Source organism: Sus scrofa, chromosome 11 (assembly GCF_000003025.6).
Source record: "Sus scrofa isolate TJ Tabasco breed Duroc chromosome 11, Sscrofa11.1, whole genome shotgun sequence".
Taxonomy (NCBI): domain Eukaryota; kingdom Metazoa; phylum Chordata; class Mammalia; order Artiodactyla; family Suidae; genus Sus; species Sus scrofa.
Genome location: NC_010453.5, coordinates 24,115,668 through 24,139,811, shown reverse-complemented (window position 1 = coordinate 24,139,811; position 24,144 = coordinate 24,115,668). Strand labels below are relative to the sequence as shown.

General features: G+C 44.5%; 1 protein-coding gene across 2 annotated transcripts in view; it reads right to left on the bottom strand.

Moving 5' to 3' along the window:
• Window positions 1-22,821, bottom strand: part of EPSTI1 (epithelial stromal interaction 1) — a 99,229-nt gene extending 76,408 nt beyond the window's left edge. The window contains exons 1-2 of one of the 2 annotated variants that reach the window (XM_003482896.4): window positions 22,475-22,821; window positions 1,488-1,546 (exon numbers count right to left, since the gene is read on the bottom strand). In XM_003482896.4, the coding sequence (XP_003482944.1) occupies window positions 1,488-1,546; window positions 22,475-22,653 (238 nt within the window). In that variant the 5' untranslated portion in view covers window positions 22,654-22,821. The remainder of the gene's footprint in view (window positions 1-1,487; window positions 1,547-22,474) is intronic. The other variant, XM_021065622.1, reaches the window with a different exon arrangement.

The following is a 24,144-nucleotide window of genomic DNA, read 5'->3' as shown; positions in this document are numbered from 1 at the left end:
TCTTTGGGATTCCATTGGTCAAAGGCAGGCAGTACCTAGTCACTATGTCTGCACCGCTGTGACTGTCAAATGCTGCCCAGCCCCAGATGGAGCACACAGAGGACTTCCTGGCCAGTGGATGCCTTTAAAGAGCTGCTTTCCTGTTTTGCCTTTATGCCCATCAGTCATCACCAAATTAAATTTCTTCTCAAGGTCAGTAAAGGAGAGCACAGAATTTCAGTGCTAGCCCCACAGTTGGACTTGAACAAGCCTCAGAACTCCTTTGTGAACTAAATGGACTCTAGTTGTCCTTCCTCGTTTTTTGTTTTGTTTTGTTTTGTTTTTTCAGGGCTGCACTCATAGCATATGGAAGTTCCCAGGCTAGGGGTCTACTCAGAGCTATAGCCACCGGCCTATGCCATAGCCACAGCCCCCAGGATCTGAGCCGCATCTGTGACCTACACCACAGCTCACAGAAATGCTGGTTCCTTAACCCACTGAGCAAGGTCAGGGATCAAATTCGTGTCTTCATGGATACTAGTCAGGGTCCTTAACCACTGAGCCATGACGGGAACTCCCTCCTTCCAGATCTAAAGTATGATGCTGTAACTTTAAATGGCAGCATTTATATTACTCTATAACTTCAATTAAGCATGTTATATACCCACTAGGTACAAGGAGCAAAAAATGAGTAAGACATAGCCCCTGCCCTCAAAGAGCTTATAATCTAGAGAAGGAATGTGAAGCCACAAATAAAAATAGCAGGAGATAGACTCTGATAGCTACAAAATTATGGGAGCACAGAGGCTAAAGAAAAATTCCATTGAGAAGGAATGGAGCCCATCATGGCTCAGTGGTTAACGAACCTGACTACCATCCATCAGGATGTGGGTTCACTCCCTGGTGGGGTTCAGTGGGTTAAGGATCTGGTGTTGCCATGAGCTGTGGTGTAGGTTGTAGATGTGGCTTGGATCTGGCGTTGCTGTGGCTGCGTTGTAGGCCTGCAGCTGCAGCTCTGATTCAATCCCTAGCCTGGGAACCTCCATGTGTGGTGGCTGCAGCCTTAAAAAGACAAAAAAGAGGAAGAAGGAGGAGGAGGAATGTGACAGATCCAGAAAGAGACAATTTATTTTATAATCTATTTCATATATCACTTGTCTGTTTCAAAAATGTTCATAGTCCTGTAAAAATATCTGCAGTCAGTCCAATTTTCCAGGAACTAGATCAGTCTATTGCCAATAGGCGTGAAATTGTTTAAACCTAACAAAAACTTCAGATTTATAATGGGCCTGAGTTCTGCGAATTAACATAGAGAAACAAATTTAGAAGCATTAACAAAAGAATCATTCCAAAAGGTATCATTAAAACCACTAAAGTTAAAACGGAAAAAAGAATGTGATCTGGTGAGTCTATAAACATCAGAAAAGAGAAATCCTGCAGGCCAAAGCAAATCAATTCCACTCTATAAGAAACTGAGAAATATTCTGAATGGTAGATAATATACGTACTCCGTTGCAGCTCGCTTCTTCGCTTTTCAGTTGGTGTTATCAAGGTATATGCGCCTGTGCTAGAATGAAGAGATAAAAAATAATTTATTACAAGAAATTATTCAGGCATATAAACCACTAGACATTGTTCCTGATAATATACGGTCGTTACGATGATTATCATCTGAAAGGCACTAACCATCCTCTAAAGACCAAAGTCTGTTCTCCAGGAGCTTACAATCCAATTGCCACAGTACAACAAATGCACACGGCCCAACATGGAAGGATAAAGCAGGTGATAAAAAGAGTGACAAGTGACTGCTTCTGGGATTGGCTCTCGGTAAACTGTCTCTGTAGGCATCCATTGTTCCTCCAGGTGGCGCTCGTGCGCACATCCCTTTGCCTTGGCTTTAGATAGACATTCTCATCCTTGGGAGCCACAATGGGAGTACAGGCAACTCTAAGCCTTCTTTGTTCCCACAAACTGGGAATCCGGGCCATTTGCAATGCAGTCACCTCCTCTTGATGGCCCATCTACGGGGCCCACTGGCCACAGTCTGGTGTTTTGGGGTTTTGACTTCCAGGCCTGGGTCCACTGGGCCCCTCATTTTCCTGGGGACACAGGTTGAGCATCATCAGGAGCTGAGACAAGCAAGGAGTCACTTCCATTCACTGCGGGGGTCAGGGAAGACCTTCATTTAAGCAAAAACATTCAACACTGAGATACAAGAAGCTTTGAAAATATTGTGAGATTTCAAGGGCAGAAACTGCCCCTGATTGATCTGTATGGGCCCAGCCGCTGGCACAAAGTCGCTGCTGGATGCATGTGGGCTGGATTGCAATGAAATGATGCCACAGATCCAGCCTTTGAGTCTCTGCTGGGGTGGCTCTTTTTGAGATGATGCATGTAGTCCCACAAAAATATGATACTTCATTGAGCAAAAATAGAGCCCAGCAACAGACTGCGGCATACATGCGGATACAGTGTTAAGGGAAACATTACAGAGAAACACAATCACTTTATAAATGTAGGTCTTTAAAAAACAACAACAACTGGATACTCTTAAGAGTCTCTGTCCAACAGGGAATGTACAATTTCAAAGGACAAACTAGCCAGGATTGAACAGTAGAGGCCAAAAGTGCTGATTAGCAGAAGCCATTTCTTCCTTATCTCATTATTTTCCTAGCAGTGAGCCTTCAGCTAGCTTCAAACCAGGCTTTAATTTTAAACTTGTAAACGGGAGGTATGCAACCACCTTTGCATGCAAATGGGGCTGCTGGATACCCAATTACCTAACGTATGTCAGCAGACATTGCATGTGTAGCCTAGCACGGGTACAACGTTATGAATACAAAACTAGGGAGGCTGCTGCTGGAAATTAATCCCTTGTCCATTGCTTAGGCTTTGTTCACCCTAAGAAAGATTTTTCACTCCTCACATGCCCACACCTTATAGAAGCTTGAGAGCTGCAATGCTGTGGCTAGTATCTGCAAACTGGAACAGGATACAACAGTGAGCTAATCTGCAGAGCCTTAAAGTTGAAACAGACAATACTTGGAGTTCCCATCATGGCTCAGTGGTTAACGAATCCGACTAGGAACCATGAGGTTGCAGGTTCGATCCCTGGACTTGCTCAGTGGGTTAAGGATCCGGTATTGCCATGAGCTGTGGTGTAGTTGCAGATGCAGCTCGGATCTGGCATGGCTGTGGCTGCGGTGTAGGCTGGCGGCTACAGCTCTGATTGGACCGCTAGCCTGGGAACCTCCACACGCAGAGGGAATGGCCCTAGAAAAGGCAAAAAGACAAAAAAAAAAAAAAAAATTCAAGGGAGTTCCCGTCATGGCACAGCACAAATGAATCCGACTAGGAACCATGAGGTTGCCAGTTCAATCCCTGGCCTTGCTCAGTGGGTTAAGGAGCCAGCGTTGCTCTGAGCTGTGGTATAGGTCGCAGACGTGGCTCGGATCTGGCATTGCTGTGGCTGTGGTAGGCTGGTAGCTGTAGCCCCGACTGCTAGATTCCTAGCCTGGGAATCTCCACAAGCTGCGGGTACAGTGCTAAAAAAATAAATAAATAGAAGAAGATGATGATGATACTAGATTTAAATGCCAACCATGAAATGACGACAGCATCCTCACTGTCCACTAACTTTGTCCACTGTCCACTAACTTATGCGGAGCTTCTCACCATAGCATAAATGTTACTCCACTGCACATCAGTCATTCTTTTTTTTTTTTTTGGTCTTTCTGTCTTTTCTAGGGTCACACCCGCGGCACATGGAGGTTCCCAGGCTAGGGGTCCAATCGGAGCTGTAGCCTACACCACAGCCACAGCAACTCAGGATCCGAGCCATGTCTGGGACCTACACCACAGCTCATGGCAATGCCAGATGCTTAACCCACTGAGCGAGGCCAGGGACCAAACGGGCAACCTCATGGTTCCTAGTCAGATTCGTTAACCACTGCGCCATGACGGGAACTCCGCACATCTGTCATCAGAATCACTTGACGGGTTTGTAAAGGGCGGAGTTTCTGATTGGGCAGGCAAGGGGGGGTGGTCTGTTAACTTGTATTTCCAACAGTTCCCTGGTAAGGAGGATGTTCTTGATCTGGGGACCCCACTTTGAGAACCACTGCAATGGATCAAGCGGTCTTCAAATATGTCCCGCATCCCCAGAAACTGAGAGATGAATGAATCATTGATAAAGACACAGAGGTTAAATCTATGCCAAAGATCAAGAGGTTAATTAAGTGATAGTGCTGAGACTCAAACCCAGCACTTTTCAAAAATGTTTGGCCTCGGAGTTCCCTCATGGCTCAGTGGTTGACGAATCTGACTAGGGACCATGAGGTTGTGGGTTCGACCCCTGGCCTTGCTCAGTGGGTTAAGGACCTGGCGTTGCCGTGAGCTGTGGTGTAGCTTGCAGACCCAGCCCGGATCCCATGTTGCTGTGGCTGTGGTGTAGGCCGGCAGCTGTAGCTCCAATTAGACCCCTAGCCTGGGAACCTCCATATGCCGCAGGAGCGGCTCTACAAAAGGCAAAAAGACAAAAAAAAAAAAAAATGTTTGGCCTCACCCATGGTATGCAGAAGTTCCCTGGGCCAGGGATCGAACCCACACCACAGTACTCACAACACTGGATCCTTAACCACTAGGGACTTGTAAACCCAGAACTTTTGACTTAGCCCAACTGGGTGTCTGGAGCTAACATTCAGCTCAACTCAATATACAAAGTATAAAATCTGACTCTCCTTAAAGTCAACCTCTTTTTTTTTTTTTTTTTTCTTTTTTCTTTTTAGGGCCACACCTGCAACATACAGAAGTTCCCGGGCTAAGGGTCAAACTGGAGCGGCAGCTTCAGGCTTTTGCCACAGCCAAAGCCACGCCAGATCTGAGCCACACCTGTGACTGACACCACAGCTCACAGCAACACTGGATCCTCAACTCACTGGGGCCAGAATCAAATCCACATCCTCATGGAAACTACATCAGGTTCTTAACCTGCTGAGCCACAGTGGGAACTCCAACTTCAGCCTCTTGATAGACTTTCAAAGCGCATCTACTTAACTGAGGACTGATTGTGTTAGGGGCTTATGAGGAGTGAGGGGAGATACCAAAAAGCAGACACCTGCCCCTTAAACATAAGAGCTTGTTCATTAGGAACAAGCCAGGAAACCGCTGGAACAGACCACGCAGATGCTGAAACAAGCCTCAAAGTGGGATGCTGGACGTGGTCAGAGACCCAAGGCAGAGGGGAGTCACTGAGACCTCAGAGGGGTAGAAACTCTCGGAGCAAGTTGAGGCTTAAAGGACAGGATCTGAAGTGGCCAAAAGGGTTTCCGTGCTAGGACTTTGCTAAGAGAAGCTTTGGAGAGACGTTTCCAAGTTCCATGATGAGTCTCTCTTATGAAAATTTCAGGAAAGAGGGAAAAAAATCTGTCAAAGTTTGTATTCTACAATCTGATTCTCTAATCTGATTAAGTTTCAGTGTGAGACCATCACTCTAGACTCTTTGGTCTTTGGAATAGCACTGTGCTCAATTGATGGCCAACATGGGTAGCCAACTGGTACCCAGACACAGTAGAGAGCCATGAGAAAAAGGGAAGAATGATCTAGCCTTGAAATCAGAGGCTTTTAATCGAAAGCACTTAATATAACCCCAGGCTCAAGGACAGTGGTCCCAGGAATAAATGTTTTATGTTAGAGAATTCCTTAGCAACCTTCTCAGCAATATTTTGTTGGCTGAAAATGTCATATGTGAAACATAATATCCAGAAGAAAGCATGGCCAAGGAATGGAGCTTCCGTGCCTCTTGCTTGCTATAGGAAGAAGAGCTTAAGTCTAAGGACTGGCTTTTGATTTTTTAATATCATGTGACAGAGCATAATGCCTGGCTAGATACAAAAAGTCATCCCTCTCTCTTAGCTTTTCCTTGACATGAATAACGAGTATAACATAGTCGTGGTTTCAGCCAATTAGTTTCCACCCACAGCAAGGGCCTCTGCTGGGTTTTTTTTTTTTTTCATTTTTTCATTTTTTTTTTTAAATTTTAATTTAATGTAATTTTATTTTAGGGCCAAAACAGCTGCATGTGGAGGTTTCCAGGCTAGGGGTTGAATCGGAGCTGTAGCCACTGGCCTATGCCGTAGCCAAGCCATGCAGGATCCTCAACCCATTGAGCGAGGGCAGGGATCGAACTTGCAACCTCATGGGTACTCGTCGGATTTGTTTCTGCTGCACCACAATGGGAACTCCAGGACCTCTGCTGTTTTAACCTCCATGTCATCCCTTTCAACAGCCCGCCTCTCCAAGCTGCTGCTGGAGACCAGCCCAACCTACCTGTACTTAGTATTCTGGTCATTTCCCGATTAGGCAACATCCAAGCCACTGAAACAAATGTATATCTTTGAAAATGAGTTTCCGGAGTTCCCGTCGTGGCGCAGTGGTTAACGAATCCGACTAGGAACCATGAGGTTGCGGGTTCAGTCCCTGCCCTTGCTCAGTGGGTTAACAATCCGGCGCTGCCATGAGCTGTGGTGTAGGTTGCAGACACGACTCGGATCCCTCGTTGCTGTGGCTCTGGCGTAGGCCGGAGGCTACAGCTCTGATTGGACCCCTAGCCTGGGAACCTACATATGCCGTGGGAGCGGCCCAAGAAATAGCAAAAAAAAAAAAAAAAAGAAAAAGAAAAAGAAAATGAGTTTCCTTAATTACCTCATTGAAATTTAATGAAATATCTCACTTGGCAAGATTAAGTTCACTTTCTAACAGCACACATCCATAGAATGTACTAAGGTATAATGTACAAAGAATAGCCTAAGACAAAGTGGTTTTCTGCACCATTAAAAAAAAAATTATATATGTATATGAACAATATATCTAAGAAATCTTTTCTCTGTGAGGCTCTCCTGAGCTACACAACTGCCTCTCGTGTACATTCTTACACAAGGTTTATAAAGTCTCACCAATAAGCACTCTATGAAAAAATGTTATGTCGAAGTTATGAAAAAATATCTTAGCTGGCTAAAAGTGTTACATAAATATATCCCCTGGTGTGTACAAACTGCAGCAGATGTAATTTAAATTTCTAATTAGGAACAACACTGGTTTGACTGAAAAAGAAATGTAGTTAAGAGCAAAAATTCAGAAAGATATTAAGTTATAAACAGATTATTTCAACAGGATAGTAGATCCATAAAGTCTACTGTTCTACCAAAAAAAAAAAAAAATTGGTCTGAGGTTTTCATAGCTTAAGAAAATCTTATCCTTGGGTGAAACTGTAAAAAAGGAAAAATTTTGGTGAATCAAAGTTACTGGATAGAGATTTCGTTTCTAGATACTGGTTTTTTTTTTGTTTTTTTTTTTTTAATATGATCTTCAGTGTAGGACTCTGAAGCTTACTGCTTTTAATTAACAAGAGTTAAAACTTATGAGGCATTCAGGCTTTCGAAGGCCTTTTAGGGAGTTCCCGTTGTGGTGTAGCAGAAACAAAGGAACCAACCAGGAACCATGAGGTTGGGGGTTTGATCCCTGGCCTCGCTCAGTGGGTTAAGGATCAGGTGTTGCCGTGAGCTGGGGTGTAGGTCGCAGACATGGTCAGATCTGGCATTGCTGTGGCTGTGGTGTAAGCTGGCAGCTACAGTTCCAATCAGATCCCCAGCCTGGAAACCTCCATATGCCACAGGTGCGGCCCTAAGAAGTCAAAAAAAAAAAAGAAAAAAAAAAAAGGTCCTTTTATAGGTAGGCAATACTCGCAAGAAAAATAAAGAATGACAAAAGAAAAAAAAAATTGGAGTTCCCCCTGAGGCACAACGGGATCAGCAGCTTCTTGGGACTGCTGGGACACAGGTTCGATCCCTGGCCCGGCACAGTGGGTTAAGGATCTGTTGTTGCCCGCAGCTGCAGTTTAGGTCGTAACTGTGGCTCAGATCTGATCTATATGCCGCAGGGTGGCCAAAAAAAAAAAACCAGAATGACAAGATCAGGCTGAGTAAATCATCCTTGACCCCTAAGCCTGTCACACTGGCCTTGACCCAGAATTCCACATCTCTGCTATGGAAGGACGAAGAAATTCTCTTTGACCTCAACCTTCAGAGTTCAGGAATAGCCTACAGAGCTCAGGAATTGTCTACACACCTAAGAGGTTGATATGAAGCTGGTTATTTCTGTAACTAACTCACAGCTGCTGCTGGAGGCCTGAACAGACACCCAAAGGGAAAAGATAAACAAGAGGCCACCAGGTCATCACGGCCTTTGTTCATAGGACACTTTTATGGAAAGAAAAAAGAGGTACTCATGTGCACACACTCAGACACACACACACACACACACACACACACACATATCCCAGCATCCTCACTCATACAGGCCCAAGGCTTAGAGTTGGTAACTTTATGCAAATTAGGAAAAAAGTGCCCTTTCTGTCAGGCAGAGGAAACCCCACACTTGGGCACAGGATTTGGTATGTATTTCAGCTTCAAATTACTACCTTAGCCAGGCAAGTTTTTTCAGTTTGGTACAAACTGTATATGTAACTGTACCATCATACACGGTAGACCTGAATGCTATTGTATTTTTTAACTTAAAACACATATACACATAAATGATCAAAGCCTTGAAAAAAGAAGAAGGATGTGCTCTAAAGAGATGCTAGGAGTTCCCTGGTGGCCTAGTGGTTAAGGACTCAGTGTTATCACGGCTGCAGCTCGAGTTCGATCCCTGGCCCAGGAACTTCCACATGCCCAACATAAATGAATAAATAATAAAGATACTCTAAAGATCTCAAGATACAAAGAAATACATATGAAATACAATATTGCAGAGACTCACCATCCTTAAGAGGCCAAAAGACAGTGACAGGAGTAGAGACGGGGACTGATTGGTGAATATACTTGCAAAATGTTTTCACCTGCTTCCTCAGTATAAGTAACTACCAGGAATTCATATTTACAGAATTTAGGGATGTCAGATCTGGGATGTGATCTGAGGCTACTTGCAAGCCAACCTTAGCCTAACAGTTAGGCTCTTACTGTTTCATGGATGCTGACAGACAACATGAGATTCCCGGGCCAGAGACAAAGGACATTATCACTCATGGTACAGCATCTGTATCCGCATATTTACGTGTGTCCTCAGACTCCCAGTCAACCTGATGGATGCTGCACACACAGTGTGTTTGCACTGCAGCCAAGAAACACCAAACTGAAGAATCCACCATTTTTATAGCACCTCTTAAGCGATCCTGGTCTTTGTCCTGGGGAGGACATACTTCATCTCTCAAGGTTCCCAGCTATATAACTACCCTGAGAAAGAGTCCAGATTAAAGAGTGATCAGATATGCAGTCCTGGAGTTCCCGCTGTGGCTCAGTGGAATGGATCTGACTAGCACCCATGAGGAGGCAGGCTCCATGGCTGGCCTTGCTCATGGATCTGGCGTTGCTGTGGCTGTGGTGTAGGCCAGTGGCTATGGCTCCACTTCAACCCCTGGCCTGGGAACCTCCATATGCCACTGGTTTGGCCCTAAAAAGACCAAAAAAAAAAAAAAAAAAAAAAAAATGGCAGAGGAGTTCCCACTGTGGCTGAGCAGATTAAGAATCTGACTAATATCTATGAAGATGCAGGTTCGATCGCCTGGCCTTACTCAGTGCGTTAAAGCATCTGGCATTGCCTCGAGCTGCAGTGTAGGTCGCAGACATGGGGCTGGCACTGCTGTGGCTGTGGTGTAGGCCAGCAGCTGCAGCTCCAATTCGACCCCTAGCCTGGGAACCTCCATAGGCCACAGGTGCGGCCCTACAAAGACAAAAAGAAAAGAAAGGAAAGAAAAGAAATGGCAGAGTAGGAGTTCCCTTGTGGCACAGTGGATTAAGGATCTGGCATGGTCACTGAAGTGCGTCAGGTTGCTGCTGTGGGGCAAGTTCGATCCCTGGCCTGGGAATGTCCATATGTCAGGGACACAGCCAAAAAACAAAAAACAAAAAACAAAAACCGCAGAGCAGAAAGAAGCAATCTGGTGTGACCACAAAACCACCACACTAGTTGGAATCTATTGTCAAACTGCCTGGCTTTGAACCCTAATTGTTGCTTCCTAACTATGACTTTGAGCAAATTAGTTTTTCTGTTCTTTCGCCTATAAAGTGGGGATAACAAATATCTATCTCTTAGAGTATAAAGAACTTAGAACAATGCTAGGAAAGAAATGTTCTACTATGATCACCTATTTTTTTTTCACTCTATCAGCCCTAAACAACCTACCTTCAGACTTAGAGGAAAGAAACAAGCAAAGTCCTTGATGCTTAAGATACCTATTTGGAGATATCCATCTTATTATACATAATTATTATAATTTGATGAAACATATTATGTATAAAACACTTATTTTATCACATGGGATAGAACCTAGCCCTGAAGCACTCATACATCTCTTTTTTTCATGCTGTGACCGAATCCCTTTGCTGTGTTTTCTTCTACAACAGATGGAATTTAGCTTTTCTTTCTTTTTTTTTTTAGCTTTTTAGGGCATATGGAAGTTCCCAGGCTAGAGGTCAAGTTGGAGCTACAGCTGCTGGCCTCTGCCACAGCCACAGCCACGCAGAATCTGAGCCCAGTCAGTGTCCTACACCATAGCTCACAGGAACACCAGGCCCGTAACCCACCAAGTGAGGTCAGGGATCGAACCCGCAACCTCATGGATATTAGTGAGATTCGTTTCCGCTGTACCACAACAGGAACTCCCGAATTTAGCTTTTCTAATGGTCTTTTGCATTTCTGGTTCTGGCTCTCCCCTTTGACATCCATATCCTGGGCCCCAGGAGTAACAAGAACCAATGCATGAAAGAAAATGCAATGATAAATCATGTCTCATTAGAGTCTTGAAATGACCTGACGGGCTTTCCTGGGCCGCTGGCTTGCAGATGTTAGATAGCGGGACTTCTCAGCCTCCCTAATTTTGCGAGCCAATATCATATAATACATTTCTGCATACGTATAATCTATTGGTTCTTTCTAGAGAACCCCAATACACCAGGTAAATCATCACACCGAATTTACAAAATGCCTCACAAGCTAGATTTGAGGAAATTATGATTCCCGAGATGCTCAGGTTAAACGCTTTTAAAAAAGAGTACTTCATAGGAAATGTTACCCAAGATGCTTTTGTCAGAACAAGGGTTGTTTCCTTGTCCAACTAAATCATCAATCAATGTGTTAAGCAGTGTCGCCTATATGAACAAGAGCAATCACATTTTAAAATAAGGATTAGAAAGAAAACACACCTTCTGCTGCTTGTCGCCTCCTTTTGGCAGTAAAAATCAAAGGACATAAAAGATTCTAAGACTTTGTACTGGGCATAGTCAAAAGCATGACCTACACTTTAAAGATAAAGAGGTCCTTATATCAAAGGATTTGAGGTGTTTATTTCTAAGGATCTGAACTGCAGGGGACTTCTCCTTTCTACATTATTTTTGTAATTTTACATTTTTCCTTTTTTTTTGGAGGACTGCTCCTGCAACATATGGAAGTTTCCAGGCTAGGGGTCCAAATGGAGCTGCAGTGCCACCCTACCCCACAGCCACAGCAACCCAGGATCCGAGCCATAGCTGCGACCTACACCACAGCTCACAGCAACGCCGGATCCTTAACCCACTGAGCGAGGCCGGGGATCAAACCCGCATCTTCATGGATATTAATAGGGTTCATTTCCACTGAGCCACAACAAGAACTCCTGAAATGTTTAGATGTTTCTAACAAGCAGATATGACGTTACTTTTACGACCAGGAAAAAATATTCCAAGGACTTTCAAGTGAGAAAAGTTAAAATAAAGATTTCTTAAAGCAGGGGTTCAGATTTTTCTTACAAGACTAGGTAGCATAGGATTTCTGTGCTCACTGCTTTCACCATGAAACAAACACTGGGCAACAGCAGCCCTGGAAGTGTCATGAAGGGAAATGTCTTCAATTTTTCTATAAAACTTTAATACACGGCTTTTTAAGTGTTCATTTTTTGCGGGGGGGGGGGAGAATACAAACATTACAGAACAAAGGAACCACCATTGACTGATTCTCTGATATAGAACAGACCCTTCAAATACAGTCCTCTCCCTTTGAAGGTTTTTCCCTGGTAAGCTTTTGTTTCGAACTCAAATACATTCTGAATAGATGCAATTAACCTTAACAATATGTATAACCTTACAGCCCTCCACTGACTTTGAAGGAAGAAACCTTACTGGGTAATTGACCTAAGTCTCTTTCTTTCTCATTTCTGCCATGCTTCCACTGATTATTATAGGTATTATGTGTTTTCCAGCTTTCATCATCCTGTTGATGCATTGTTTCACTGTTTCCACTGTCAAAGACTTTTTGAGAAGTGCCCACTCACTTTTAATATTGCATTTGAACGAAAATGATTGCTCCCTAAGACTTGGCAGACTGCAAATGCAGGCCACCCTGAGGAGTGGAATCTGCGCCGAAAAGTTGGAAATTCATCCTAAATAAGACATCATTTCTCCCCTCCTGTATAAACAGGAAGGTATATTAGACCCAATTAAACCAAAATGACCTGTATTTCCATCCATTCAAAAACCTCTTCTGCCATACACAGAACTATGCTTTTCACACTACAGGCGGTAACTTGCTAAGGTATCATGAAATCAATGGATTAATTTTTTTTTCATTTTTTTTTCCTTTCTATAGCTGCACCCTCGGCATATGGAGGTTCCCAGGCTAGGGGTCCAATCAGAGCTGTAGCTGATGGCCTACACCAGAGCCACAAAAATGCCAGATCCGAGCTACATCTGTGACCTACACCACAGGTAATGGCAACGCCAGATCCTTAACCCACTGAGCGAGGCCAGGGATTGAACCCCCAACCTCACGGATTCATTTTAATGAATAAGACTAGGAAATGGTAGGGAGTTCCTGTTGTGGCTCAGCGAAAAAAGAACCTGACTCGGATCCATGAAGACACAAGTCCCATCCCTAGCTTCATTCAGTGGGTTAAGGATCCAGCATTGCCATGAGCTGTGGTGTAGGTCACAGATGTGGCTCAGATCCCAAGCTGCTGTGGCTGTGGTATACGGCAGCAGCTATAGCTCCGATTTGACCCCTAGCCTGGGAACTGCCCTATGCCACAGGTGCAGCCCTAAAAAAGCAAAAAGCAAAAAAAAACAAAAAAACAAAAACAAAAAGAATAGGAAAATGTCAAAGTGCCTCACGTATAGAAAGGGTGAGAATTGTTTTGTGACATTTTTCAGTTATGCCTAAACTCACCTATACCCGTACATGGACTAAGTCATGAATGTTAAAAGAATTGCTACCTTTAGGCTGCGGCCAGAAACCTGAAAGATCCCTGGAAGGCAGTGTGTTGTTTAGGTTGCTCAGAAACAGTGACAGTGAGAAAACGGATCCAATGCAAACCCACCAGGCTGTCATGTAAGAAAAGCAGCAAAGAAAAAATCTGCACAGAAATTTTCCTCCTGCCAAGGACTTCTCTATCCCAGCTGTAAATAAATGTCACATTACTGTTTCTGTAGGAAAACTCTTCTTTAGCCTATAGAAATTCTCTGTCCTATTTCCCTTTTTTTTTTTTTTTTCCGGTGGCACCTACAGCATGCACAAGTTCCTGGGCCAGAGATTGAACCCATGTCACAGCAGCAACTCAAGCCACCGCAGTGATAACACTAGATCTTTAACCTAGTGAGCCACCAGGGAACTCCGAAATTCTTTTTTTGTTTTGCTTTGTTTTGTTTTTATGGCCACACCCACAACATATGCAGGGTTCCCAGGCCAGGGGTCCAATCCGAGCTGTAACTGCTGGCTTACACCACAGCCACAGCAAACCAGATCCAAGTCATGTCTTCGACCTACACCACAGCTCACAGTAACACTGGATCCTTAACCCACTGAGCAAGGCCAGGGATCGAACCCACGTCCTTACGGTTACTGGTCAGATTCATTTCCGCTGAGCCCGGACAGAAATTCCCAAAATCCTATTTTCTTGATGTGAAAATATGACCACGAATAGGAAATTCATGAGCTGCCCCATCACACCCTCCTACAGCTCCATCGTGTTCAGCATCCAGACTTCAGCAGATAAACTCAGGCGTGAGTCCTGGTTCTATGATTAAAAAAACGGGGACACCGTAAGAAATCATTGACTCTTTCAAGACTCAGTTTCTTCAGCCATAAAGGAGCAAAGTGCTCATGGTGAAGAGCAAAACGAATGACATGACGTGAATAGCACAAGGTCTAACTCATGGTTATAAGTTCAAGACATTAAGAGGTCAAGCCATTGAGTGTTATTTTGGTTTTAGTCCCTTGGAGTACCCAGTTTATTTTTTATTTTATTTTATTTGTCTTTTTGCCTTTTCTAGGGCTGCACCTGCGGCATATGGAGGTTCCCAGGCTAGGGGTCCAATCGGAGCTGTAGCCACCGGCCTACGCCAGAGCCACAGCCACAGATCTGAGCCGCGTCTGCAACCTACACCACAGCTCACGGCAACGCCAGATCCTTAACCCACTGAGCAAGGCCAGGGAGCGAACCCGCAACCTCATGGTTCCTAGTCGGATTCGTCAACCACTGCGCCACAACGGGAATTCCGGAGTACCCAGTTTAATTATTCCAGGTCACAACTGACTGCCTTTCTGCTACCACGGTGTTGCCGTGCTGTGTCACATTTCTCATTTCTCAAATAAATCAAATAGGCACAGTTCCACTGATGAGTTTGGTAGTAGCATCCGGTAATCACTGAGACACCTACGCAGCTCAGTGAGTCACGTAATTATCACTGCGTTAACTATGATCTGTTGTGTTACCAACTTTCTAAAGGCTTATGAGCCTTGCCTGGAGATTGAGTTAAGGCGTTTCCTAATGAATAACTATCTATATTGGGCCATCAAGAAGAGGACTCATTAGAATCAATCATAGATTTTTCTCTTCCTATGTACCATTATTTCAGAGCACTAAAAGGAGCTCCAGCATTAGTCACTGCTCCCTCTCCAGGGAGAAGTAATAGCCAGATGCTTTCATGCCATGGACCATCTATAGGCAAAAGCTTGTTTTCTCACAGTCATCCGAAGAGATAGACGAGAAAGCTGGGGCATTGCAGTGAAGACAAAAGAGGAAAAGCACTTCCGATAGGCTCTCCTAAGTTTGGAAAAACTTGCGCTTAATTTAAGACTATTTTACGTGGCTGGTTCAGAGTCAAATGAACTGAGTCAAGAACAGAAGCGTTTGATGGTCTTAGACATAAATTATACTTCAAGATTCAGAGGATACTCAATAATTATTAGTGATCTTTGGAATGGATAAGTCATGAGATCCGGCTGTTTAGCGCAGGGAACGATATCTAATCACTTGGGATGGAACATGATGGAGGATAATGTGAAAAAATAATGTATATAAATGTCTAACTGGGTCACTTTGCTCTACAGCAGAAATTGACAGAACATTGCAAATCACCTATAATTAAAAAAATTAAAAATAAATAAATTCTCCCAAGTCAAAAAAAAAAAAAAAATAGTGATTTTTCTGGCCGCACCCATGGCATGTAGACGTTCCTTGACCAGGACTCAAACCCATGCCACAGTAGCAACTTGAGCCGCTGCAGTGACAACGCTGGCTCCTTAACCTGCTGCACCACAAGGGAACTCCTAAATAGCGATTTTTTAAAAACACAGAACTAATACTATAGCTTAATGACTATGCTATCATACATCTCATATCTCATCTTATATTTACAAAATGTTTATTACTAATGTAACAGTGTTCTTTAAGAGAGAAACATCAAGTTATCAGCCATTAGTTAGTAGCCTTACCAAGCCATTCTTTATTAACCCTTCACTCACCCTTGAGGGTTTAAGGGAAAAAAGTATTAGTTACCAGGGTTGACATCTTCCCTGGAACACAACAAGCTGGGAAAAGTACTAAAGTTAAGAGTAAGGAAACCAGGGAATGCCCCCTGAGCCCCAAGGAGGAACTAAGAAAAAGAAGTGGGTTTCCCCAGGACCCAGAGTGCTCCAACCGCATTGGTGTCTAAGCGACTGGGGTCAGGGATATGACGTATCTTAAAAGCTGTGTCAGTTTGGGTCCTCCAAGAAGCAGACATCAAGACAAGATGAGACCTGCAAGAGACTGACCGGGAGGAAGGCTTGTGAAGAATAAAAGACAAGTGAGCAGGTGTCGGCAGAGAAAGCCTAGAGGCCAGGAGTGGGTCTGATACCTGGGAGAGGAGAGCGGGAAGGAAGATGGAGTAGGAAGAGCCTCTGGCTGGTATGCAATTCTGAGAAATTCTTGCACAGGTCAACGGGGAGTCTTCTGGCAAAAGCTGCCCCATAGAGGAGTCCAACATGGCCCCAGAATGGGCTGGCGCTACTACCTTGAGATGCTCAAGACACTGGCTGAGAAGGACAGAGAATAAATGTGCCCACAGTGCAAGAGTGCAGTGGATTCGACGGCATGGTAGCTGGAGCTGTCAGATGACTATGTTCCCCAGAGCAAGTTCTTTTGAAGATCTGAATAGCAGGACTGCCTCAGTGCCATGGAGGGTACTTAAACTCCTGCAGATCATAATACAGTACAAATAGTTAATCTCTGTCCCTAGTTCCGAGCACACAGCTCAACATCTTTGGAATGCCAAGTAATACCAATGTCATTTTTTGTTGTTCTTTTTAGGACTGCACCTGCGGCACAGAGAAGTTCCCAGGCTAGGGGTTGAATCGGAGTCGCAGCTGCCGGCCACAGCCATGCAAGATCCATGCCACTTCTGTGACCTATGATGCAGCTTGTAGCAACACCAAATCCTTAACCCACTGAGCGAGGGCATGGATTGAACCTGCATTCCTCACAGACACTATGTCGGATTCTTACCCAGCTGAGCCACGACAGAAAGGCTCCCTTTGTCACAATGTAAATTATATGCAAATGAGATGATTCCTGGTTGGGGCCCCTAGAGAGCTTCAGGATAGGAGCTATTTCCCATCAGAAACCAACATTGTGGGAGTTCCCGTCGTGGCGCAGTGGTTAATGAATCCAACTAGGAACCATGAGGTTGCGGGTTTGGTCCCTGCCCTTGCTCAGTGGGTTAAGGATCCGGCGTTGCCGTGAGCTGTGGTGTAGGTTGCAGACATGGCTCGGATCCCACGTTGCTGTGGCTCTGGCGTAGGCCGGTGGCTACAGCTCCGATTCCACCCCTAGCCTGGGAACCTCCATATGCCGCGGGAGCGGCCCAAGAAATGGCAAAAAGACAAAAAAAAAAAAAAAAAAAAAGAAAAAGGAAACCAACATTGTGGTTAGAACTTTCATGCACACCCTGCCTCTACCTCTGGGGAGCGGAGAGAGGCTGGAGATGGAGTTCAGTCTCCAGTGGCCAGTGATTTAATCAATTGTGCCTACGCGGTGAAGCCTAAATCAAAACTCTCTCCAAACAAACAAGGTTTTAGGAGCTTCTAAACTAGTAACTACACCAAGGTGCTAGGAGGGTGACCCACCCAGAAAGGGTAGGGCAGTTCTGTGCAATACCCCTCCCCTTCCCACAACTTCATTTGGCTGTTCCATAGTTGCATCTTTTATAAGAAAACTGTAAGTATGAAGTATAATGGTTTCCATGAATTCCAGGGGTCTGACAAATTGTCAAACTTGGACATGAAGGAAGGTCATGAGAACCCCATATGGGTTATTACAGAATCTTGAGTAGATTTCCCTGTGCTCTACAGGAGCAAAATTAAAATTAAAATATGAGAATAACTACTCAACCAAAGACAAGTCCTTTTGAAGCTTATGGTCCAATTGACGGGGCAGAGAGTTATCAGATAACTATGTGACTAACACTTTATATGCACTGCATGGAAAGCCAGGGCTTGAGCTAGTCTTGGCAGCTGGAAAAGTGTTGCCAACAGGTGATGTTCGATTTTGGTTTGGTTTTGTCTTTTTTTGGCAGAGGGGAGGGTTGCACCTGCAGCACATGGAAGTACCCAGGCTAGGGGTTGAATCGGAGCTTGGACATAGAGGGAGGTCATAAGAACCTCCAGATTTGTAGTTAGAAATGTGGGTAGCCTAGGGTCCCATTTGTGCCTCACTTCCAAAGTGGGGGCAGACCTGTAGGACCGAGTCCTTAACTCGCAGGATCTGCATCAACCTTGTGTCAGAAATGAATTGAATTATAAATAACTGGTGTTGGAACAATGTATTTGTCAGAAAAAACAAACAAGCCCAAAACCATAAATCCTAATTCATAGGTCGTAGTTCAAACACCACCTGTTGGGGAGTTCCCATGTGGTGCAATGGAAATGAATCTGACTAGTATCCATGAGGACACTGGTTGGGTCCCTCGCCTCGCTCAGTGGGTTAAGGATCCATGTTGCTGTGAGCTGTGGTGTAGGTCACAGACATGGCTCAGATCTTGCATTGCTGGCTGTGGCATGAGCTGGCAGCTACAGCTCCGATTGAACCCCTTGCCTAGGAACCTCCATGTGCCACAGATGCAGCCCTAAAAAGAAAAAAAAAAAAAATACCAATACAAAACCAAAATCAAACATCACCTGTTGGGAACACTTTTCCAGCTTCCAAGACTAGCTCAAGCCCTGGCTTTCCCATGCAGTGAATATAAAGTGTTAGTCACATAATTATCTGATAACTCTCTGCCCCGTCAATTGGACCATAAGCTTCAAAAGAACTTGTCTTTGATTGAGTAGTTCTTTGTTCCTATATTTTAATTTTCCTCCTGTATAGCACAGGGAAATCCACTCAGGATTCTGTAATAACCTATATGGGAAAAAGGAATGGATATATGCATAGGTATAACTGATTCAACTTGGCTATACACTTGAACACAACATTGTAAATCAACTATACTCCAAAAAATTTAAAAAAAAAGACTACTTCTATGGTTATTGACAAGTATCTGAACAATGTGAATTCTGCCTCTATTACTGTCATAGGCAAGCGCCTTTTGCTTAGAACTGAGTAAAGCGAGGTTAAATTCCCTTCCAGAAAAACCCATGCCTTAATCTTATAGTAATCTAGATTTGAGGGGTAGGGTAAAGGATTACTTTGGATCAGAAGTTTGTGTGAACTTTTTTTCTCTTTAAATCTGTATAAATAGCTTACACTATTTAGGGATAAGATAAAATCGCCAAGTGGAAATAATTAGGAAAGTCAATAATTATTAGTAAACACTTGCAATTACTTAAATAGAGTCAAGACCTCAGCTTTGCCTTAGAGTTTATTAGAAGTCCTCAGGAATCATTTTAACAGATTGCTTTAAAATCTCTTTATATTTATATGTAAGTCGGTGTTTTAAATCAGTGTGTTCTTACAAGGCATAAACACTGCAGGGTGACAGCATAATACTTGGTCAATAAACATTTGTCAAATGAATTCAAAGCTATCAGCACCCAACATTTACTGGATATTTACTTTCTGCCAGGCATGAAGTTATGTTTTATGCATCTGTGTATACGAGCACGTGCGTGTGCACATACACAAACACACACAGACCTTAAGAGGTTGGTCTTATCTAATTTAAGAATCAGGACGCTGAGGGAGAAAGTAGCTAAGCACCTTGAAGTTCAGAGAGCAAGTAATGGCAGAATCAGAACATGAACTTGGCATCAAAGCCCAAGCTCTTTGACTCACATGGACTCTTCCCTAAAGAGTAAGAGGAAGGACACCCACGAAACGAAGTCGAAGGTCAACTCTTTATCATACAAAGAAGCTCCTATTGAAAGTGAACAAATGAAGAAGTTTCACTATTACGCACCCAACTCTATCCTTCCTTTTTCTTAATTTTCTATCAGAAAAGATTAATTTCTCTCCAAAAAAAAATGAATTAAATCTTCATGACTTTTTAAAATCAGTTTTACTGAGATGTTATTTACCATTCAACCACTGTCCTTGGCTTCCCAATTCCATTAAAGGAGACAAACGAGAATAAACAGTAGTAGAGTTCCCGTCATGGCTCAGTGGAAATGAATCCGACTAAGAACCATGAGGTTGCGGGTTCGATCCCTGGCCTTGTTCATTGGGTTAAGGATCTGGTGTTGCCGTGAGTTGTGGTGTAGATTGCAGACGTGGCTCACATCCCATGTTGCTGTGGCTCTGATATAGACAAGCGGCTATAGCTCCAATTTGACCCCTAGCCTGGGAACCTCCATATGCTGAGGGTTCGGCCCTAAAAAGACAAAAAAAGAAAGAAAAAGAATAAACAGTAGATATAAGTGACTGATGGAGATTTAAGAAGAATTCAGACTGATCTTCACAGGATCTTACATGTTAAATGCCTAAAAGGAAACGTATCATAATGTTCTACTTATTGCAACTGGTTCAAAAGAAAATAAAAGTTCTATGAAAATGAACTGAACTCTCCCACGCACTCTCTCATGATCTTTTGACAAATCTTAGAAATCACAAATAAGTATACGATGAGGTCTTCAGATACTGAGGCCTGGAAAATGAATGAGAAAACTGTCCCTTTCTGAGTAATTTGGTCCAGCAAGATTCTGGGATAATGTACAAGCAAATAAGAAAAGAGGAGTTCCCTGGTGGCCTAGCAGTTAAGGATCCAGCATTGTCACTGCTGTGGCGTGGGTGGGACCCCTGACCTAAGAACTTCTGTATGCTGCAGGTGCAGTCAAAAAAGAGAAAGAAAAGAAAGAAAACAGATAGTTGCAACTGCTAAGGTTCATGCGCTTGCAATTAAATGACTCTATCTGAGCAGATGCTTTGTAATAGAAAAAAGGCACGTGGAGTTTGTATATCATCAACATGAAACTATACTTCTGTGACCTCCGTTACATCAAAAGTTACAGTTTTTAGAGATGTAGATTACTTGAAATTAATGAGCTTCGACTAAGACCAGTTACCTCCCATGCTGAGGAGGAGAGAAATGCATCAGTCTCTCATTGAAATCACCCTTATCATCCACCCCATCTAAGGGTAACCCTAAATGGAACACTATTAAAAGCCTGGTACTTAAGAATTATTTCAGGAGTTCCCATCAGGGCTCAGCATTTAACAAACCCACAAACCCAACCAGTAGCCATGAGGACGCAGGTTCAATCCCTGGCCTCGCTCAGTGGGTTAAGGATCCAGCGTTGCCATGAGCTGTGGTGTAGGTTGAAGATGTGGCTCAGATCCCACGTTGCTGTGGCCCTGGCATAGGCCAGCAGCTACAGTTCCCATTTGACCTCTAGCCTGGGAACCTCCATATGCCACAAATGCGGCCCTAAAAAGACAAAACAAAACAAAAAAAAGAATTCTTTCAAACGTTAAAGGATGTAAGAAAATCTGTTCATTGGTCATAAGGTTAAATATTGTTCCTTAGCAACCAGCATTTTGTCTTTCAGGGGACTAGAAGTCAGTGCAAAAGGTGAAATGAAAGTGAATCTAGAAAGTTCCAGTTCACAGAGGCAGCACTTCAAAAGCAGCAACATCTTTACAAACCATATTGTTGCGTTAAAACAGCTCAGTCCATGGGTGGGAAAGAAAGACTCACTGACACTTTACATAATAAATGCATCCAGGATGGCAACTGTACCAAAGACCCCTGAACTAAAGACCAAGAAGAAATGCTACCTACCTGTTCCTGTGTAGAGCACTTGTCAACGCCAGCAACAAGAAACACTGCAGCCACTCCCATCCTCTCTGGTCCTAAGAAGCTACCTTAAAATGGGAATTTCGCTGGGATGCAGACTCCTAGGAGCAGCATTTGCATATTCTACCCCATAACCTATACCCTCTTCACCGGTAACCTGACATCTGATGTGAAGATACTATTTGGGGCTTTTTTTTTTTTTTTTTTTTGTCTTTTGACCTTTTAGAGCTGCACCCATGGCATATGGAGGTTTGCAGGCTACGGGTCGAATCGGAGTTGTTGCCGCCGGCTTGCACCAAACCCACAGCAACTCTGGATCCGAGCCTCATCTGCAACCTACACCACAGCTCATGGCAACGCCTGATCCTTAACCCACTGAACAAGGCCAGGGATCGAACCCGCAACCTCACGGTTCCTAGTTGGAGTTGTTAACCACTGAGCCACGAAGGGAACTCCTTCTTTTTTTAAATATAATATGATGATCATTGTACACCTATAAATGTAATTCAGTGAGTAATAAAAAAATCAAAAATAACAATTAAGAAAGGAAAAAGAATATGTCCATACTAGTTAAGAGCATGTGTTCTGGAGACATCTGGAAAATGAGTAAGAAGCCTAGGCGTTTACTACACACCCAGTTTTTCGGTCCTGCAGCTAGTGACAAGATCAGGAAGGTCGTGTTCTTGAAAGGAGGGGCGGGGGGGAGGCTCGGATGTTGAGCAAAGGACCCCGGACTGGCACACTCAATTTATAAGCTAATTCATAGATGCTACAGTTCGGACCAAGGAGGCTTCATTTTCTCAGAGACCCGTAAATAAATGAACCACTGTGATTCAAACTCCAATGAGCTGGGAAGTACCTATGGGTCGGTTGGGGGGGGCTGAGCTCCCCCCCACACACAGGACAGGTGGTTAAATACTTACAACCTCGGGCGCTCGTGCTCCAGGCTCTCCCGCGAAGGACTCTCGGCAGCCGCCTCCAAACCCTGCCCGGCGCCCTGCGGCGGGCCCAGCTCCCTGCGCCGCTCAGGGGGGTCCCGGTCAGGGCGGGAGGCAGCGGGGGCTCGGACCCCCGAGCCCAGCACCGCACTGCGAGTGTACATGGTTCAGAGCCCGCGGCGCCCGGACTGCCGCCGCCGCTGGAGGGATGCTGGAGGCGCCTGGACGCTTCGCGGGTCTGGAGATGCGATTCCCAAGTTGGAGAGGCGATTCCGAAGTTTGGCGGCAGCTGTTTGAACAGCTGAGTTTCGATTTCTCGATACTTGCGGCGGGCGGGCGGCGCCACCCGCCGGGACCTCCCCTTCCCTGTTCCTGTTGGGCTCCCTCTATCCTGACCTCAGCCCGCAGCTCCCGCCCACAGCGAGGCGCCCGGCCCGGGGTGTGGAGTGGAGGTGGGCCCCCAGCTACAGGTGAGTTCGATCAAGGCCTCACAACCTCCCTAAAAGCTTATAAAGTTGTTTTATGGTTTACAAGGTTTGATCTGCGATCAGTCCCGGACACTTTGAGGAGTAGCCTCAAGGTGACTAAAACCCGGAAAGACACTTTAGGGAGAGTTTACCAGCTCCCCCTAATGTGACGTTCCTGCTGGATACTGAGCTGTGAGCAATGTATTAACCTTCAGATGCCAGCGATTAGGTGAATAATTAAAAGCATCTGAACAAAATTTGGCCGTTGAACAGTCATGAGGGCTGTTTGGTTTTTTACCATGTACTTTCAAGGTAAAGGACATGGAAAGTGAAATCAAAACGCGAAAGAAAGTGCAAGTGGAGAAGCAAGCCGAGGGGAAGGCAGAGATGATTCCCCCCGCAGCCTCGCTAAGGCATTGATCGGACATTCGCAAAATCTTTATCCATTGCCTGCTGCATGCAGGAAGATATTGGGCAATAATTCAACCAATTATTGGTATGGGGAAGAGTTTAAAATACGAATGTAGGACTTCCTGTGGTGGCTCAGCAGGTTAAGCACCTGACGAGTATCTATGGGGACGCGGGTACATCCCCGGCCTTGCTCACTGGGTTTAGAATCCCGCTGTTGCCACCCGCTGCGTGGTGGGTTGCCAATGCAACTGGGAGACAGCATTGCCGTGGCTGTGGCTTGGGCTTCAGCTGCAGCTCCCATTCGACCTCCAGCCTGGGAACTTCCATATGGTGCACATGTGGCTGGTAAAAGAAAAAAAAAAAAAAATATATATATATATATATATATATATACACATGGATATATGGATTTGTAAGACCTGTAGGTCTGGGAAGATGATTCTGATGTCTGCTGGGTTCGTGACCACTGTCATCAGGCTGGCTGTACAAAGATGAACAAGGCTCTTCCCACATGTAACCTGTATTCTAAGAGACCCGTAAACACACGTTAATGCCACCATGGGAAATAACAAGAGTGGGAGTTCCCGTTGTGGTGCCCTGGAAACAAATCCGACGTGAATTCATGAGGATTCCATCCTTGGCCTTGCTCCGTGGGTTGGGGACCTGGTGTTTCCATGAGCTGTGGCTGCGGCAGAGGCTGGCAGCTACAGCTCCGATTCGACCCCTGGCACGGGACCTTCCATGTGCTGGAAAGTGCGGCCCTAAAAAGAAAAAAAA